This window comes from Camarhynchus parvulus, chromosome 14, assembly GCF_901933205.1.
Source record: "Camarhynchus parvulus chromosome 14, STF_HiC, whole genome shotgun sequence".
Lineage (NCBI taxonomy): Eukaryota > Metazoa > Chordata > Aves > Passeriformes > Thraupidae > Camarhynchus > Camarhynchus parvulus.
The window spans coordinates 3,783,436-3,801,476 of NC_044584.1; the positions used below are offsets into that span (position 1 = coordinate 3,783,436).

Consider the following 18,041-nt stretch of genomic DNA (forward strand, 5'->3'; position numbering starts at 1 on the left):
TTTGATAATGTGTTTGAGTCTAATCATTAGCAGTTCCTTGTTAAAGTGGAATGGCATTTCAAGGAGCATTCCAGGCTCAAACTTGATGTGATTCAATGTTTTCATGTACAAGATTTGTGATATTATTCTGGGAAAGATTTTAGTCACTTGGGAAGACAAAAATGAAGAGGAAAAATATTTTGACATATGTGAAATACACTCTAATATGGAATTACTTAGAGTGCAAAGTAAAGCATTTCAAAAAAGAAAGCAAATGTATTAATATAAACTCTGAAATAATAGTTTGCTAGCAATATATTGAAATAGGATGTGAGAGCTACAGGGTCCCAGAATTTATGTAATGAATTAATAGTGAGTTACTGCAAATAAATACTATTTTAGCATGTAATGACATACAGAATTGGAGAACGGCAGCTAGTACTTATTTCATTCTTCGTGTAACAAATGAGGATGCAGTTGAATAAGTATATCCAAGTCTAGGCATGATGCGTTCAGGAAGATGTGAGGCATTTGGAGAGAATCGGGGGAAGTCAACGCTGCCTGTGGGGGGGCACGCGGGAGGAACCGTCCGGGATCTGCCAGCAGGGGGCGGCCACGCGCCGAGGGGCATCGGGCCGGGCTGGGGAGGGGGGACACTGCCCCGGGGAGGGGAACACTGACCCGGGGAGGGGGACACTGCCCTGGGGAGGGGGGACACTGCCCCGGGGAGCGGGACACTGCCCTGGGGGCGGGACACTGCGGGGGGGGGGGACACTGCCCCGGGGGGCGGGACACTGCCCTGGGGAGGGGGGACACTGGGGGGACCCCCCGGGGAGGGGGGACACTGCCCCGGGGAGCGGGACACTGCCCTGGGGAGGGGGGACACTGCCCTGGGGGGGCGGGACACTGCCCCGGGGAGGGGGGACACTGCCCCGGGGAGGGGGACACTGCCCCGGGGAGCGGGACACTGCCCTGGGGAGGAGGGACACTGCCCCGGGGGGCGGGACACTGCCCCGGGGAGGGGGGACACTGCCCCGGGGAGGGGGACACTGCCCCGGGGAGGGGGGACACTGCCCCGGGGAGGGGGGACACTACCACATCCACCCAGGGGGGCTATCCAAATATAACTACCTGAAGCCCGCGCCCAGGGGCCATACAGGAAGTGACACAAAAACAGAACTGAACACAAGTGTGTCCCTCAGACCTAGATGGAGGCTAAATAGAGTCCCCATGCCCTGGGCAGTTTATGTGAGTAGAAGTCCCAGGTGGGACAGACAAACCAAACCAAACCAAACCAAACCAAACCAAACCAAACCAAACCAAACAAACCAAACCAAACAACAACCACCAAACAAAAAAAACATATCTACAATTAAACCAAAATCTTTGTCACAGAACATTTCCAGCTCCTTAGTGGCTTACAAGCACTACTTAAGTATCTTCCAAAATAGTTTCTTTTGACAAAACTCAACAGAAGAAAAAGGGGAAAATGCTGTCTACTTTGTTCTGGTTGCAAGTGATACAAATAGCATGCGCTTAATAGTCCCAGGATATGAAAGGCTTCACAGGTTTGACCACAGCCAATATTATGTCTCCTTATTAGACTGTAGTTCTCTATCTTCCACTGGAAGGATATATACCACTCTTAGAGGCAAAAATCAGCTTAGAATAGTTCAGAGATTCTGGAAGAAGCTGTGAAAAACCATAGCTTGAATCTAATACCAGTCTCAAAAATGACACACCAAAAAAAGTACAAAAAATTTTAAAAATAAAGGAAATAGGAAAAAAAAGCGGGGGGGGGGGGTGGGGCTTTAGAAAAGTTTTAGTATTTCAGTGGCTAAATAAAAATGAGGCTTTGTTTTTCCAAAGACCTAATTGTAAAGAAGAGGCATTTTGGTTTTAGCTGCAACAACTAATATTTTAAGTAATTCCATAAAAGCAGAAGCAGCTAAAAGTTTTTAGGAGGTTTCGCTTGGAGAGCTGCTGATGCTGGAATATCATTTCAGCCCTTCAGCCATCAGCCTGTCATCATCTGCAGACTCAGTTCTTATAGTCTTCCTATCTTGCCCTGATGGACACAAGCAGCACAGTCTTTGACTTTTCATTTCTCTCAAATAATTTCTGACTACATTCAATCTCAGTTTTCTTTTGCTTCTCTATTAATGAAAACTCCCTTGATGCACTCTCCCTTCCATAGAAGCCTGACCTGCTTCTCCTTACTCATATCTGAATATAATTGTTTCCACTCATTTTGCTAATACAGCTGGTACAGAATACCTTATTAACAAAACAAGATTTTATGAAAATGGTTAGTTATAATTCTGTGCAGACGTTCATAAGGAAGTGGGGAACCCACCTCGTCTGCGAGGTTCTCATCTGCCAAGAACTGATGAATCTAAGATACAATTGATCTGACAATTTCAAAAAGCGTCCCTAAGATTCTGAATATTTGAAATTTGGGACAATACATCAAACTGCGCTATGGGGTCTAAAAGTTTGGGATCACCAACATCCTCCTGGTATGTGACATTGTTTTACTGATTTTCTCATCCTGGGGAAATAACAGTAACTGTTAATGACAGCAACATCATGTTCTTCTCTTGCCATTAGATTGTGGCAGAGTAATAGAAGCACCCTTGAATATAGTTTTTGTAAGTTAAAAAGCACCAAGAACCAGAAATGGGATATTTTTCAAGTATCAGAAAAGCCCTTTGCTTACAACACTGAAAACTAATCACTGCTATCACCTCCTGTGGTGTCATACAAATCAGATGTTAACTCCTCTACCTGTTCCTGTTTTTCTTACAGATAAAGACTGCTCACAACAGTTTAGCACATTTTTTGGGAAGGATGTCTCGATCCACTTTGTTTCTTCTACATGAAATTTTTCTTTGCCTTGTCTAAACTAATCTGTGCTCTCACCAGAGAAACAAGGGAAGCACTCCAAAGAGGAGGGAATGAATGTGTGTGACTGTGTATATAGATGTGTCAGCTAGTTTGGATGTATATGTACATATCGCAATATGCTTGCTAAAACTGTTGAGCCCATTAAATCTAAGAGAGGGAACTAAGACTCCAGAAATCTGCTTGGTAGATTATTAATCATGGATAGGATTTTCTGTGTCTAGGGCAGAAAGTAAACCTCCAGAGATTCAGCTCACAAAGGCTGTACCTGTTGTGCAGATAGGCAAAGGACTCATGAATTCTGGAGAAATAATAGAAGCTCTGGAGAGGCAGTGGGCCTGGCCTGCACTGTGATTGAGTAAAGGTCATTTGTGCTGTTCTTATTTTTCACCTTTTTTTCTATTAAATCAGCCCAGCCACTTAACCTTGAAATAAATTTTTGTTAAAGCAGTACATGAGGCTTAGTTATTGCAAAATGAAAAGTTACAGCCATTCAAGATAATAAAGAACAAGGCCTACTGTTTGATTATCTTTAAACAGAGCAATTACAAATTCTGATCAAATCAGGAATCCCTTTAATTCATCAATATCATATTAAGAATCAGAATTACTTTCTTAAGCAAAAATAGTTTCTCCCAATTTTGTGAAAAATCATGCATATTTTTTACAAAATGATGGAATTTAAATCAGGGTTTATCATATTGAAAATACTGCTGGTTCCAAGAGGCACACAACTATAATAGTTCTTCCTGAGGAAAACAGCAGGTCTGCTGCTGCCTTCTTAGACAAGAGGGTTACTGGATCTTGCAGCCAGGAGGTTAATTTAGGGAATGCCTGTACGGGTAGTATTTGCTGGACAGGGGACTTAGTTACAATCTTCTTCTGAAGTACAGAAATTGAGGATGTGTTTTAAAATGATACATGTTTGAAACTGTCTGCACAGTCACCATTTGTGCCGCTTGGGAGGTGATAGGAGAGCACAAGGAACTTTGTGGGCAGTATTCTTCAGCAAATGTTGCTGATCTTTCTGATGTTTAACATGACTATTGTGATTAGAAAGCTTCAGTAGTTCAGCGGAAATCAAACCTCCTGTGGTATCATTGTCACACAAAGTACAATAGTCACTACCACTGAAGGACACATCTTTTATCCCCAAAGATTCTCGAAGCATAAGAAAGTCACCTTTTCCATGCTGTGAGTGAGAGGGATAATTCCTTCCAACACTAGGGCTCTCAAGGTTGTCTTTAATGATTTCAGATAATTTTGGGCCAACGGTATCATCAGCATGGTTTGGTGCAAACAATAGTCCTGGCCGCATCTCTATCTCTTCTGCTCTTATGTACCTGCTGGGGACATACTGCTGGCTTGGACCTGAGGCAAATGCAAAGTTTTCTTCTGCAGTAACCACATCTGTGCTTCCGGTAGGTTTCAATGAGATTTGGGAAATCAGTTCTTGGGTGTTTAGATCAGAAACTCTATCTGCATTCACTTTGCTTGAGTTGCTGGCCTCTTCTCTTTCAAGCTGGCTACAAGCCTCATTCAGTCCAACCCAGTCCTAATGAAAGCATCAATAAGTTGGGGTCATTTTGCATAGTTACTCCAAAATAACTTTTCTTTCTTTATATAGCTTTGGCACAATAACCCAGATGTTTAGTGCAAGTCCAACAGGTAAAGTTAGAATAATAGGGTAAAAACCTAGCAGCTAATTTAATAAATTTTTACAAGAATTTTTACAAGATTACACCACTAGAATATAATGCAAGCTGCTGGTATCACTTTGGTTTTGAAAAGGTGCACCTTTTGCATTCAGTCTGAGCTGGGAGCCACTGGAGGAGTTCCACTTCTAAGGAGAAAGAGGCTGGACAGAAGCTCTGGTGGTTAACTAGTATGTGGAAGCAGCAAAATGAGAAACTATAACCTTTCAGGAAGATCAGAACCATGTGTCAGTAACTCTGCTCAGGAGCTAGAATTATTAATCCCAGAAAAAAATCCTCCTCTCATAAACGGAGGGTCATAAGAAAGAAATGAAATTTATTTCTTACCTTAAAATTCCCATTGTGCAAACTATAGAGTGGCTGAAAGAAAGCAGCTGGTGTGGGAATGTTAAAGCAGGTGAGGCTTTTTGCCCTAAAGTGAGAAAACACCGCTTTAAAAAAATAGAGATTTTCTGTGTTCTGTCTCCATGATACTGGCTAGATGAACCCCACCCCACACTTTGTTAGTAAGATTGCACTTGAAGCCCACTCATCATAATTCCTGACTTCTCATGCAATTATTTTTCTGCCACCTGTGCATGCATTTAATGTTTCTACCTGAAGCACAGTCTGATAAGTTTATTTGGAATACGTCACAAACTTAATATATTTGTCTATTACTCATTATATACACTGAGCTATTTAGGCATTTGTTTATCAGCTTACTTGATCTAAGCCACTGTTTCTGAAAGTATTTTAAAGAGTTCTAGTTTCATTACATTTAAACAGAGAAATTCTGCCAGACATCCTTGCCCCTTAATTGGAGTCTATCCTATAAAAATATTTTATCATGTGGACATAAGGTATTCTATTTCTCTACAAAAGATGTGTGTATGGAGCATAATAATGTATGTCAAGGTAAAAAAGAAAGAGGTATCTATCCTCTGCCAGAATAAAAAATTGCAGAGGATTTTTGAACCAAGTTTCTAAAACCACTTTTTTCTCTGTGCAACTTGGTCTCAAATGAATCAGAGTCAGTTTATTTTGCCTTTATTGGCATTTTACTTACTGACTCCTGCCAGGAATGTCACACGTAGCTTAGCATTGACATTAGTTTAACAACCTTTATGGGTTGCTGTGTACTTGCACTTTTAATTTATCTACATGAAACTTCAAATATTTCCATGTGCTTAAATTTCTTTAACTTTAAGATACCATCATCCTTGGACTTCAGCCAAATTTGGGAGTCTCAAAGGTATTTTGGTCTCCTTAAGGACTGTATAGTGTGTCATTAATTATCATCAGCCAAGGAACATGTCACATTCCAAGATTGTCAGAAGACCTTTTGGAAATGACTGAATCTGTGCAGCAGAAACAGGAAGGAAAAATAATGTAATGACTCTTGATTTACTCTTTTCAGGCCATAAAGATCAGGGGAACTTATTGAAAATCACATACCTTGAGGAAAGCTTGCAGTTCCATAATAAATAGAGTAGAGTGCCAAAACTCAGAGGAATGAACAAGTACTGCATAGTTTTGATATTTAGAATATTTTCAGAGACTTTGGGGACATCTAGAAAAAGAATCAGCACAAAAATTTTTAATAAAAAATCTGAAATTCAAGATAGAACCCCAAAATACCAAGGATTGCAAATGTAACAGGCAGCTAAAGGCCTTAAGGAAAATAATTTAGCTATGAATAACTAAAGAAAGCTAGCTCTGATTGGAAAAGCTTCATTTTACCACTTTTTTTTTTATTAACATGGACATTAAAAGAAATGAAATGAGATGAAAATTCTTTGTACCTGCTCTTTTAAACACTGTTGTCTGGCTCCACTCACTCCATTGACTCTGGTATGAATTCTCATTTTCAGAAACTTTGCAGCGAACTCTTGCAGCATAAGCAATGCCACTGCGAAGCTCTGTGGCTTCAATTTCTACTTGTGGCAGTGAACTGGGCAGTGTCTTGTTCATTGCAACCTGCAAAGTATTACAAAGCATTGCTGTTAATGAGATTGGGCAAAAGGATGGTCTTTTAAATACTCTTTTTTTGTTGGTTTTCCCCTTCTCATTTCTTTTCCATGTTTTCTTTTCTTAGATGCAAGAAGAGGGCCTGAATAATGATGCAGGCTTCATAAGAAGGAGAGTTATTGAACTTCAGTATTGATGTTTAATGTAAAATCTCTCAGCCTTAGTATGGGAAACCAGAAAGGCCATCTTAAGCCAGCTGGCAGAGCTCAGTGGCAAGGCCATTGTACCCAAAGAAAAAGGTAGGATTCACTGTATGCCTCATCCAGTTACCTCCCAGGACATGCTGTACTCCTTATACTGCAACTCATATTGGAGAATTTCAGCGAGGTACCAAGGCACATTCCACGCACTCCACCATATCTGGCACTTGTTGGCAGTGGCATTGCTCTGGATGTTCAAAGGTGGATCAAGTTTTACTGCAAATAGAGGAGGTGGGGGTTTTTTCACAGTGTTTGGGACACCACAAAAGAAAATGCATGATATTAGGGTGACTGAAATAATGGAAGATGAAGCTGAGTCTAAAGAGGGATACTAGCACTAGCAGTAGACCAAGTTAGCTTACAGCATCAAAACAGCTACAGATCTGACATAAATTAAGGATAACTCCAGTAGTCACTAGGGTTAATCTTGCAAGCAAAGAACCACTCTGGATATCACATTCTGCCCTTACAACATACCAAAAATACAGACAGGTTTTGAGAATTTCTCCCTGATACCAGGCCACGGGACACTCCGTTAAAATCCATGACTCCTCATTACATAATTTCTTAGAGAAAAATAAAACAATAAAACAAACAAATAATTGAAGCAATCCAATTGCAAATTACCCAGGGCACAAGAAAACATGATGCAGATGAGAAGTATTGTTGAATGGTGCTCCAGAGCCAGCCCCTCTGAAGTCTGGGAAAAGTCAGGATGGAGACACTCAGCAACTGCATCCTTACTGGTGGAGTTCACACAGTGCAATCTCTGGGATGGGCAGACTTGATTGTTTCCATTGTTTTCCCTTGCTATCTTTGAGACATCCTTTGTTAGGCAGCATATCAGACCTATCCTGAAGCTGCTGGGCAGAGCCTCAGCTCTCAGCTGTCCTGGTTCATACTTACTGTGTTTGCGGGGATTGTACTCTAGAAAGGCCATGTATGTCTGATTACATCCAAAGAAGTTTCCCTGGAGAGAGACTCTATAACCATCTGTTTCCAAGATCTGGCTGGCTAAATGAATTGTGCAGTGGTACTGATTCTGCATGCTCTCTGTGGCAGTCAGTTTGCAGCTGGCGTTGTGGCCCTTTGACCAGAGGCTAGAAGAATAAAAAGGCTGAAAGTTTCTTTTAAGTCATACAATTTAAGTGCTTTTCAGTTTATGCATATGTGGCACTTTAGCACAGCACCACACTCTGGAAGACCATGAACCTCTTTAATGCAGACAGCAAGCAAACCAGCTGGCTGGATGGATGGCAGGGCTGGATAGGAAGAAGACACCTTTATAACCTTAGTGCTGAGAGCACCAGATCTCACAGAAGCTGCACATAGCACCTGGTAGCTGTTCCCTGCTCCTTCTGAAAGTGAGAGAGCTGCTGTCACTGCAGGAAAGCAGGTGGGTTGGAGGAAAGAGTGGATGGACAGTTGGTTACAAGTGCATAGCACAAAGGTAACAATAAGCTGTACATTAAGTCCTCTTTCACTACAAACAAACCAGTACTGACAGCAAAGTATGTTCGAAGTTGCTTTGCCTTTTTGTGGTTTAGCCATTCGTTAGCAATTTTTTCACATTGTATGTGATCCCACAGGAAACTGGGATATCACAGTTTATCAGCTTGCCCATCTTTCCATAGATTTAAAATCTAGTATTAATAAGAGTTAGGCTATTTTTTACTTAACCATAGCAGAATATAAGGCATCTAACTCAGAGTGGCTTACCATCATATAATAGTTTCTGGTTATCAAGTCAATGTTTCTACATAACTTAAATACATTAAACTCAAGTTATCCTATCAGTTACCAAACTATTCACCTGATGTCTTCTATTAGAGGAAAAATTATTCAGATAATATTCTAAATCTCTTATTAAAGCTTATAACTGCTTAACTATTCAAATAATATTCTAAATCTATTTAACTATTCAGATAATATTCTAAATCTCTTATTAAAGATTATGACTTGTATTTATATATATAATATACATTAAACCATTAGGTGTTTAATTTCTAGGCAAAAAGGAAAGAAATGATTAGAAGTTGATTAGACAGCTTTACATAGGATGGGCTCTGGAAGTTCCCAGGTCATGGGGACCCAGAGGCCAGGAAGGAAAGGTTCTCTGCTCTCAGATGCCTGCCAGAATGGTTCACTGAACAGATGGAGAGCCCACAGCTGACAGGAGACCATGCAGCCATGTGCACTTGACTGCTGTGGCCCCTGAGGCTGTGGTACCACAGTAGAGAGCAGCTTCTGAGGCCTGGGGTGATGAGGCGGCAGAGCTAGCTGTGCCACAGGTCTCCTGCTGTGGAGGGAGTAAAGCCCACAGCTGGGCTCCATCTCTGCTTCTCAGTACTGTCCTGTCCAAGCCAGAGCTGGGGCTACCACAGACAGCTCTTAGTGTGCAGCTCTTACTTGGTGAAATGCAGGTGGAAAGGTCCATTGCCCACGGGCTTCTCCGTTACCCACACGCAGCTCACGGTAGTCATGTAGTTATTCAGGCAGCTCAGGCTGCCAGAGAGCTCTGCAGAGGAAGGAGACCAGAACTGGATTCATATATCACTGGATGATGCCTTGCTCAGCACACTAAATAAATGCATTACTTGCTACTACTTCCTTTGCTGACACTGCATCAGATCTTCCTCATCATTCTTACTCTGTTGTAACACACTTCACTGCATGAGATGAGTGTAAGATCTTAGGGCAGGGACCTTGGGCAGTGGCTACACATTTCTGGTGCCCAGCTTGTCCTAGCTCAGTCCCCTAGGTCTGGCATTGTCAGCCAGCTGTACTGGCTCCTGGGACAGGATAGTCACAAGACCTTGGATTGCATACCTAAGGGTCTGTGAATGAAAAATGAGCACAGACATGTGCCTGTCTTTGTGCAGTGGACCTATTCCAGATCTCCTCTTACCTCTCCCTTTTCCTCCACCAAAGAGCAGCGCAGCAGCAATGCACAGCTGGAGCCCCAAATGCCACACAACTCCTCCCATTCCAGATAGTATCTAGAACAGAATAATAATTCAGACCAGTTTTGTTGGTATTTCTACCAGTGGGTTGAAGTGTTAGCTGCATACTTCTGCCAGCCTGACAAAAGCTGATCCTGAATCTGTCAGAGAGGGCACCAACTCAGCTATATAATTTCTTCTATAGGAACTGTTCTTCTCATAGCAGTAAATAGTATTTTGCACTAAAGCACCACCTGCCTGAAAGGAAATCTACAATTCCTGCAATTTTATCAAGGGTGGGAGAAGGTGTGGGTGTTCTATCTTTCTTTCTTCCTGCATTTTTTTCATCTGGTTTGTGACAATTGAAGAGCAGCAGAGAGCCACAGTGGGTTGGAACCAATGTTCATGTTTCCCCAAATCCTGTTTCTGACCATAGTCAAAACCAGATGCTTAGAGAGAATCATAGTAATAGAGCATCCATGCTCCTCTCTGAGCATTCTCAGCCTCCAGACATTTGCAGCTCACAGGCCTCCTGGAGCAATGTTATTTCTGCATATTCAGAAAACGGACACAGAGAATAACTGATATGATCCTGGTCAAAGCACTCTGGGAGATACAGAATACTTAGGGCCTAGTCATTATCCCAATTCACTGAAGGGTTATGCAAGGATGTTTGAAGAACATCTTCCACAATATGGGACTCTACATCTCTACAAGGTTATTGTTGGCTCACTCTCTTTTTTTTTAACCAAAAATTCAATTCTCTGAATTGTCTCCTGATGAAGTTTTAATTTAAAATTACACTTTTTCACTAAAAGTTTCTGATTTGATGATTTTTTGGCAACACGTAAAATGAAGAATATGGACCTGATCTATGTAGCAATATGTGGTGTTTTAAAAAGATGTTTCCAGTTTGCATTATTTGCTGTTACCTGAGCACAGCAAATGAGCCCAATACCACTGCAAGGAGAGGGCTGCTCCAAAGAAACCCAGAAAACTTAGAGTGAGTTTGTAGACAGAGACCACTAATCAGTATAAAAAAAACAGTTTCTTGAAAGTTAAAAAAATATTGAAGGAACAATGTTTGCACTACTTGACTAGAACAGACACTGAACTGAGCTTTACAACTGGGGTAACAAGAGGGTGGAATGTTCAGTCTCAAAAGAGCTTGGGTTAGTTATTGTAAGAAAAAAAAAGAAAAAACAATACCAAACAAAACTTGCCAGAGATTATGATCTCTCTTTCAGAAGAAGCTGGGGAAAAGGGAAGGAGTGTCAGGATAGGAGAAAAAATAAGTACAGCATTAGCACAGGACCAAGTGTATATAGCCTGACTATAGAGTAATATTATGACTTCTAACCAACAAAGGATCTGAAGCAGTCTTGAATAGAAGTGTGCGAGAAAAACCTTATGCTTAGCAAGGGCTGTGATATAGTAATCATTAGGATTGTTTTACTGAAGAGATTAAGCGACCTGATCCATAACCAAGAATATCCTTCCAGTCATGAATTTCACAAAGCTAGACAACAGCTTCCGTGTATAACTTCTTGCATGTGATTATGCCTGTCTATAGTTCCCCTTGTCTGAATTAAATTGTAAAATAATTACAATGTTTCAGAAGCTGATCAAGAGAAAAGGAGTATTTCTGGCTTTCATTTCACCACCTCTTCTGTTACAGGTTTTTCATAAATATCCTGTTTTGCTGCAGATTTTCTTCAGGGTGGGGGTTGTTGAGAGGAAGTGTCACCATTAGCTGATTTTAGCTGGGAGGCTGGGAGGCATGAAGTCTCTTGTGCTTATCATTCTAATCAGGTTTGCTTATGGTCCCTGTGATAAATACAGTAATTCTGACTAAATATGAAATAGAGAGAGCTGCATTAAGTAGAATTATTCATGTGCTTACAAGAAGTTGTGTTCAGGCACACAAACAAACAAACTTAGGTCAAGATAAGTAAACAAGGACAGAATGTTTCCAGGTAATTGCTACTAATTTAATAAACTCCCCCCATTCCCACGCAAGAAGTTCTTTGTTCAGTTCTGCAACGTTTGAAATGTGTTAGATATTTCTGGCTCTCTGGCTCTCCTGGAAGTAAATACAGCATGTTTAAATGCAAATTTTTGTGTTAGAAGCCATAAATGTTAGTCATAATTAGGTCACGGAGCACTGAATTCTGAAAGACTTACCAGAAAATAATTTCAAGAAGTAGCACATGACCAGCTGAATGAGATTCTGCAGTACATTAATACAATTAGAGGAACTAACGTACAGACTGTGGATACATATAAATTAAAAGAAAAGTTATTGCAGCTACATGTAGCATTTGAAACACTATTAATTAATTTCTTCTGTTGGGATCAATGCTTTAAATCAAAAATTGCTGTCAATATGAAAATGCTTCTGAAAAGGGAGATGTGAATGATTTTGTCCTGAATAACTTTACTCAGAAATCAACAGTTATAGACCAAGTAAATCTTTTTAACTTAGCCAAAGAAAAGGCTAAGTAGTCATTTCACACCAGCCATAAGTACCTTGCATGAGAAGATGATTTCAGGTAGGAGAAAAGTATTTTCTTTTCTTCTTTTTTAAATCTATGAGAGAAATATGGAAAGTGTCCGGTAGTTGGATACTGAAGGTAGATACAATTAGACAGAAATGAAGTGAAGAATTTTTACGAAGGGGAGCTATCTTTATTGCTGAAACCTCTCGCCTAAACGTATGCAAGACTTGTAGTCTTCCTATTAGCTCAGAAGGAAGCCCAGTACTAGCAGTGCAGGTAGAATTACAGCAGCTTCTAGCAGTGGAAGACAAATCAACTTCTTAGCCGGATGTCTTGGGGACCAGACTGCTTGCTGCTTTCTTGTGTTCTAATGTCCAGTTTCTGCAGCACTGCAAAGTTGTGGGTGAAGGCAGAAAAGCTGTATGAGAACTACAAAGAAAGAAAGGAGAACCACCTTCACTCTGCAGGAAGAGACAAAATTTTTGAGATGATGCCCTGAACTGATACATCAGGTATGCTGCCAGCAGTCTATCAGCACCAGGAGGTGGTAATGACCTTGATTTCCAAAGTGATCTCAAGTTGGTTGCAATGGTGTTTCCATCCTTTCTGTATGCTTCCAGGGCAGAATTCTGCCTGTTATCTGCTCCAGGAAAAGAGGCCTTGTATCTGTGCCTTTTCCCCCCACCCCCTCCTGTGGTTCCTGTCTACACTTCCGAAAAGCAATTTTAAGTAATTTTAACCAGAATTTGTACAACACAGATTTTCCAAATGCTCTCAACTGCTTATTAACAGAAAGACAGATGACTGACTGCTATTGCTAAATCTATCACCAGAAATTAATATTCTGGGATTTACCGCCAGATTTGGGGTCCAGTTGAACACACAATAAAAAGATAACATTTTCTCATAAGAATTTATAAGGTAAAATAAATTATTTGACAGATACCACTGAGAGAGGAAGTAGTGCAAGCAGTTGACAACACAGTCTCAGCATGTGGGTAGCCTAGATATCATCTAAGTTTCAGAAACTCTGTAAAGCAGAGCTTTACAGGGAGACTTGAAGAATAAGGTTGATGTAGCCCAAGAGAATTGTAAGCAGCACCTTCAATGTGTAAGCAGTAGTATGGAGGATGATTAGGAGAAGTAGATTTAATGATCTAGTTAAACATAACTCTAACATCATAGAGTTAACTTCTAGATAGGGAAGTGAGAGATGACAGGAAGACAAGAAGCTGTCAGTGACTTTAAAAGTGGGGACAAGAAGCTTATGCTTGATGAGATAGAGAAAAGAGATAGAAGAAATGTGTAGATAAATGTAATGGGCTCAAAGGGATGGACATAAAATAGGATTTTGTGTCTCTGACTCTTGGATGGCTGCAAGTAAGATCAGTTTACAAAAGCCTGATAAAACATGAAGTAAGGATTTCGCATGGAGATACATGCATAAGATTCTTCAATATGCTTGGGTATCCTTTGATACATATGATATTATATGCCAGCCCATAGCAGACAGCTGGGAGTTCTAGGCTTTATTCCACTTATGACATCAACATTTTTATAAGGTATGTTGCTTAATCAATGTAAATTATTCTTCTTGCAGCTCATTCACATGCTCTTGTATGCTCACCTAAATCTCAGAGAAAGTCAGAAACTTCAGGCTCTGATTTGGCAGTGGCTCTGGACTCTTTCAAAATGTGTTTTGCTCGTTCTCACTCCCAGAGCAAGATTCTGATATTGATAAGACACTTGACAAGGTCTAGCAATGCATGTTTGCAGCCCAGAAAGCCTGTTGTATCCTGGGCTGCCTCAAAAGCAGCATGACCAGCAGATTAAGGGAGAGGATTCTGCCTCTCTACTCTGCTTTTGTGAGACCCCCACTCGCAGTACTGTGTTCATTTCTGGGGTCCTCAACATAAGAAGGGCATGGAGTTGCTAGAGCAAATCTGGAGGAGGCCAAGAGATGATCAGAGAACTGGAGTCCCTCTGCTATGGAGACAGGATGAGAGCTGGGCTTGTTCATCTTGGAGAAGAGAAGGATCCAGGGAGAACTTAGAGTCCCTTCCAATACATATAAGAGCTATAAGAAAGCTGGAGATGGGCATGTAGTGATGGGGCAAGGGAGAATGGCTTCCAACAAGCAGAGGCCAGAGTTACATGGGTATTTTGCCGAATTTTTTCCCTGTGAGGGCAATGAGACACTGGCACAAGTTGTCCAGAAAAGACATTCCTACCCCATCCCTGGAGGTGTTCCAGGTCAGGTTGTGTGGGGCTTGGAGCAACCTGGTCTAGTAGAAGGTGTTGCTGCCCATGGCAGAGGGTTTGAAGATCCCTTCCAGCTGAAGCTATTCCAGAATTCTATGATACAATGAGTGGTGCACAGTGGGAGCAGACACAGCAGATCTGCAACCTTGAATGCTCGGTTTCCATTCCTCACTTTTTAGCAATTAGTCATAAATCACTTGCTCTCCCTCGGCCATAATCCCTTCCTTTGCTTACATCTCTTCCAGAGGCAGCACTAACAGGCACTAAAGATAGGACACTGACTAGCACTTACAAAGTAAAACCATGACAGGCAATAGCATGTCTGTACCAACAGGTACACTCCTTCATCCACTAAGATTACCCAAAGCGCAGAGTCTCCAGAGAAATCTGTCATGCCAGTATGTGTAATAGGAGGGGTACCCATTGCAAACAATCATCCCTGCCTATAAGAAAATCCTTTTGTAGGTCCTTAAAGAAAAATTAGTGATACCTTATCTACCTTCTGAATATCTAGGCCTCTAAGCACACGTTTGACAGAAACACATCAAAAGTGCACAACAGGGTCACATAAGACTTATCCTGGGGAATAAGGAAAAAGTAGTTGAATTTTCTTATCTGCACAGATTATCCAAGAGAACCCCATATAACAAGCCTTTTTCTCCCTTCATCTTTAGAGAGCCATTTTCCCAAAAATTTGATGCCCACAAACAGCCATGTACTTTTAGATGTGATATACTTGGATCCCAGAAAGAAAGCTGCTTCAAATGATGATTGCAATAAAGCAACATTCATACACACACACACATATATATATACACATACATTTAAAAAGTATGCTCATGTCTGCAAAGTCCCAAACACTAAGGACTATTTTGGCTGGATTCCTTTACATTCATCTCTTGCAGTCAGAGAGGAGTACCTTGTTCAAGATGGCCCTTCTTTCAAGCACAATCCATCAGAATTATTGCAACAGTGGTGTTTTGTGCTCAGTAAACTATCAGAACAAAAGTGCAAAGACACTTCTGGTCTTCAGGCTCCTAGTTCAAGAAACAATATAGAATTCCACATTTAGATAAAGAAATATTTTTTAGTATTTTGCTCAGTAGACGTCCCCTAACATTACATACTGGAATGCATAGAACAGAAATATGGTAAACTGTCTTACCAGCAAAAAAGAAATGTCACTTTTCACCCTGCTTCTCTCCCTTGATAGTTTAAGCTGTGTGGTTTGATGATCAGGCAGTAGCAGCAGTGGCATAATAAAACAGAGCTTACTGTGCCTGATTTTAAAGATAATCTCAAGAACCAATGAAAAACTGCTCTGATTATCAGATTGAGTTGAAGTAGCTATATATGTAATTTCTCATTAGTCATGGAGAAACAGGAATTTCTGCTAAAGGGTTAACATTTAAAAGGGCAAGTAATTTGCTGAATAGAAAAGTATCTGCTTGCAACTTTTATATAAATAGGTCAACAAAATAACTTTCTAAGTGACCTAAAGCCATTTCCTAGCCCTGTGTGGATATGGGGCTAAACTGCTTCCAGCCAAGGCCTGTGCCCAACTGTGCTCAGATCCCTGCAGCATCCCTGAGCTTCCCTGCCCTGTACTTCTTCCACAGCTGATTGCTGCACTGTGCTCAAAGGGCAGGTCTGGAAGCAAAGGCAAACAACCATTGCAGCGCTTCCTTGTCCTGATCCTAGAGTGTATAAGGAACGGATCTTCCCATGCCCAGCAGCAATGATGCAATGGCAGTGTTACAGCCAGGAATCCATCAAGTCAGTCCTGTACACAGGTCTAGTGAGAGAACAGAGAGAGAGAAGCAGTCAGAGAACAGACTGAGTAACGATCTGTCAGTATCAGCTTCTGGGGCCAAGAGACAGAGAGGCAGGGGCCATGCAGAAATGGAGATGGACATTTCCAAATTGGTACATCAGAATGGATTGTGGTGCCTCTCCCAGTAGCTGCTTTTCGACCCTATTTTTCCTGGGGGAAAAAAAATTCCAAATCAGAACTGCTAGATCAGGGACATTTGCAGTTTGCTCCTAAGAGGCACTGAAAACCCCCCACCTCAAACCCCTCCACATCCACAGTGACGACTCCCTGACCAAAAGCTTAATTGTTATACATTGCTTCAAAGGGAACAACTTCCCTTATTTTAATACCCTTGTGTCACACACTTGTTCATGAAGTCTGCCTCCTAGGGTGAGCAGAGATAATTTCCAGCCCAACATAACACCAAATCACCACCATCTATCAGATGTACAGCCAGACAGTGTTCCAGTAACAGTTCTTTCAGCAGTTCTGGGGCTATCAATACAAATGGAAACAGAGCACACAGGACTGAGATATAAAGGGCCCCAGAAAAACAAGCGAGTTTCTCCTTTAAGCAGCCCGGGCTGAGTTACCACAGTGTAGTTTCTGAAGTGAAAAGAGCTGCGAGATGAAGCTGCAGAAGACTGCGCTGAGACCATCAGAAATGCTTCTGTCCAGTACACATTCGTATCAACATGATCACAATGCAAGCTGCCCTCATAGGATAGCGTGGGGCAGTCAGCTCTTCAGGGCAGTGGAGCTGGGGTGATTCTCTGCTGGATTCTCTGCTGCCTTGTGGAGGGCATGTGAGGGACCAGTAGCAGCAGGGAGCATGCATCAGCACATGAAGACAACTACTCCCATGACTTATCACAGCACATGACAAGAAAAATGGAAAATAAGGAGGGAAGAAACCGAAGAAGCTAATATATCTTAGAGCAGTACCCAGGAAGCCACTGAGCTAGGGATGAAATGGGGGAGTAATAACTACATGGACAATACTAAGTCATGTAGGTCCAAAATCAACATAACAAATACCATGGCAGATCTGAACAATCAAACCAGAGGATGTGGATGCAATGCAGTACTCTCCCAGCGTTCACCTATGAAAAAACCAGCTTCTCTTTACTACAGTGCTCTCTCCAGTTTAGGGAGCTGTGGGGTTGCCTATAATCTCAGGTAAGAGAAGAGGGTGAGGGAAGGAAGTTTATTGGTATCACAGCAACAACAGATTATTACTACACTGCAAACATGCATCATTCACCACAAAGGTTCTCTCAAGATACGACCTTCTGGAACCAAGCAGTCTATGGGTTAGTAGCACTATGTCTATGTAAGATGAAGGTCTTCACATTCAATTTCAGTATTACTCTTCAGCGACTTTTTAAGACATGTATCCTGGACAAATCAGAGATATGGAGATGCCAGAGAGAAAAATGGATTCAAGGTTACAGTGCAGTTTCATATTTGGCTTTATTAGCTAGCAGAAATTGCTCAAAATTTGTGCTACTGACCGGTTAACTGCAGCAGAGCAAGTCCAAGGCAGAAGTGGCAGGCATATCCAGGTAGGATGATGTTTCGATAATTTTGGCAAAATTCTAAAAGCTGCTCAATTAAAATGCTTGAAAAGTGCAGGGAGAGAGTCTGACTCAATAGAAAAGCCAAGTAGCGAGAGGTTGTTTAGAATTATATATATTTTGAAGTCTTTTCATTTGCAG

The 18,041-nt window shown here is 41.4% G+C and overlaps 1 protein-coding gene across 1 annotated transcript; it reads right to left on the reverse strand.

Moving 5' to 3' along the window:
* Window positions 1-3,826: 3,826 nt before the first annotated feature.
* Window positions 3,827-9,795, reverse strand: LOC115909257 (interleukin-9 receptor-like). Its single transcript, XM_030958427.1, has 8 exons — window positions 9,717-9,795; window positions 9,218-9,326; window positions 7,715-7,908; window positions 6,879-7,024; window positions 6,383-6,557; window positions 6,036-6,150; window positions 4,926-5,010; window positions 3,827-4,438 (listed from the first exon to the last, which is right to left on the reverse strand). The coding sequence occupies exons 1-8, from the start codon at window positions 9,793-9,795 to the stop codon at window positions 3,827-3,829; spliced, it is 1,515 nt and encodes a 504-aa protein (XP_030814287.1).
* Window positions 9,796-18,041: the final 8,246 nt, after the last annotated feature.

Coding starts and splice junctions, on each gene's coding strand:
- LOC115909257 (XM_030958427.1), bottom strand. CDS start 9,795: ATGGGAGGAGTTGTGTGGCATTTGGGGCTCCAGCTGTGCATTGCTGCT. Junction 7,025..7,714: donor GTACAATCCCCGCAAACACA/GTAAGTATGAAC, acceptor CTCTATTTGCAG/TAAAACTTGATCCACCTTTG. Junction 6,151..6,382: donor AACAGTGTTTAAAAGAGCAG/GTACAAAGAATT, acceptor TTCTTTTTCTAG/ATGTCCCCAAAGTCTCTGAA.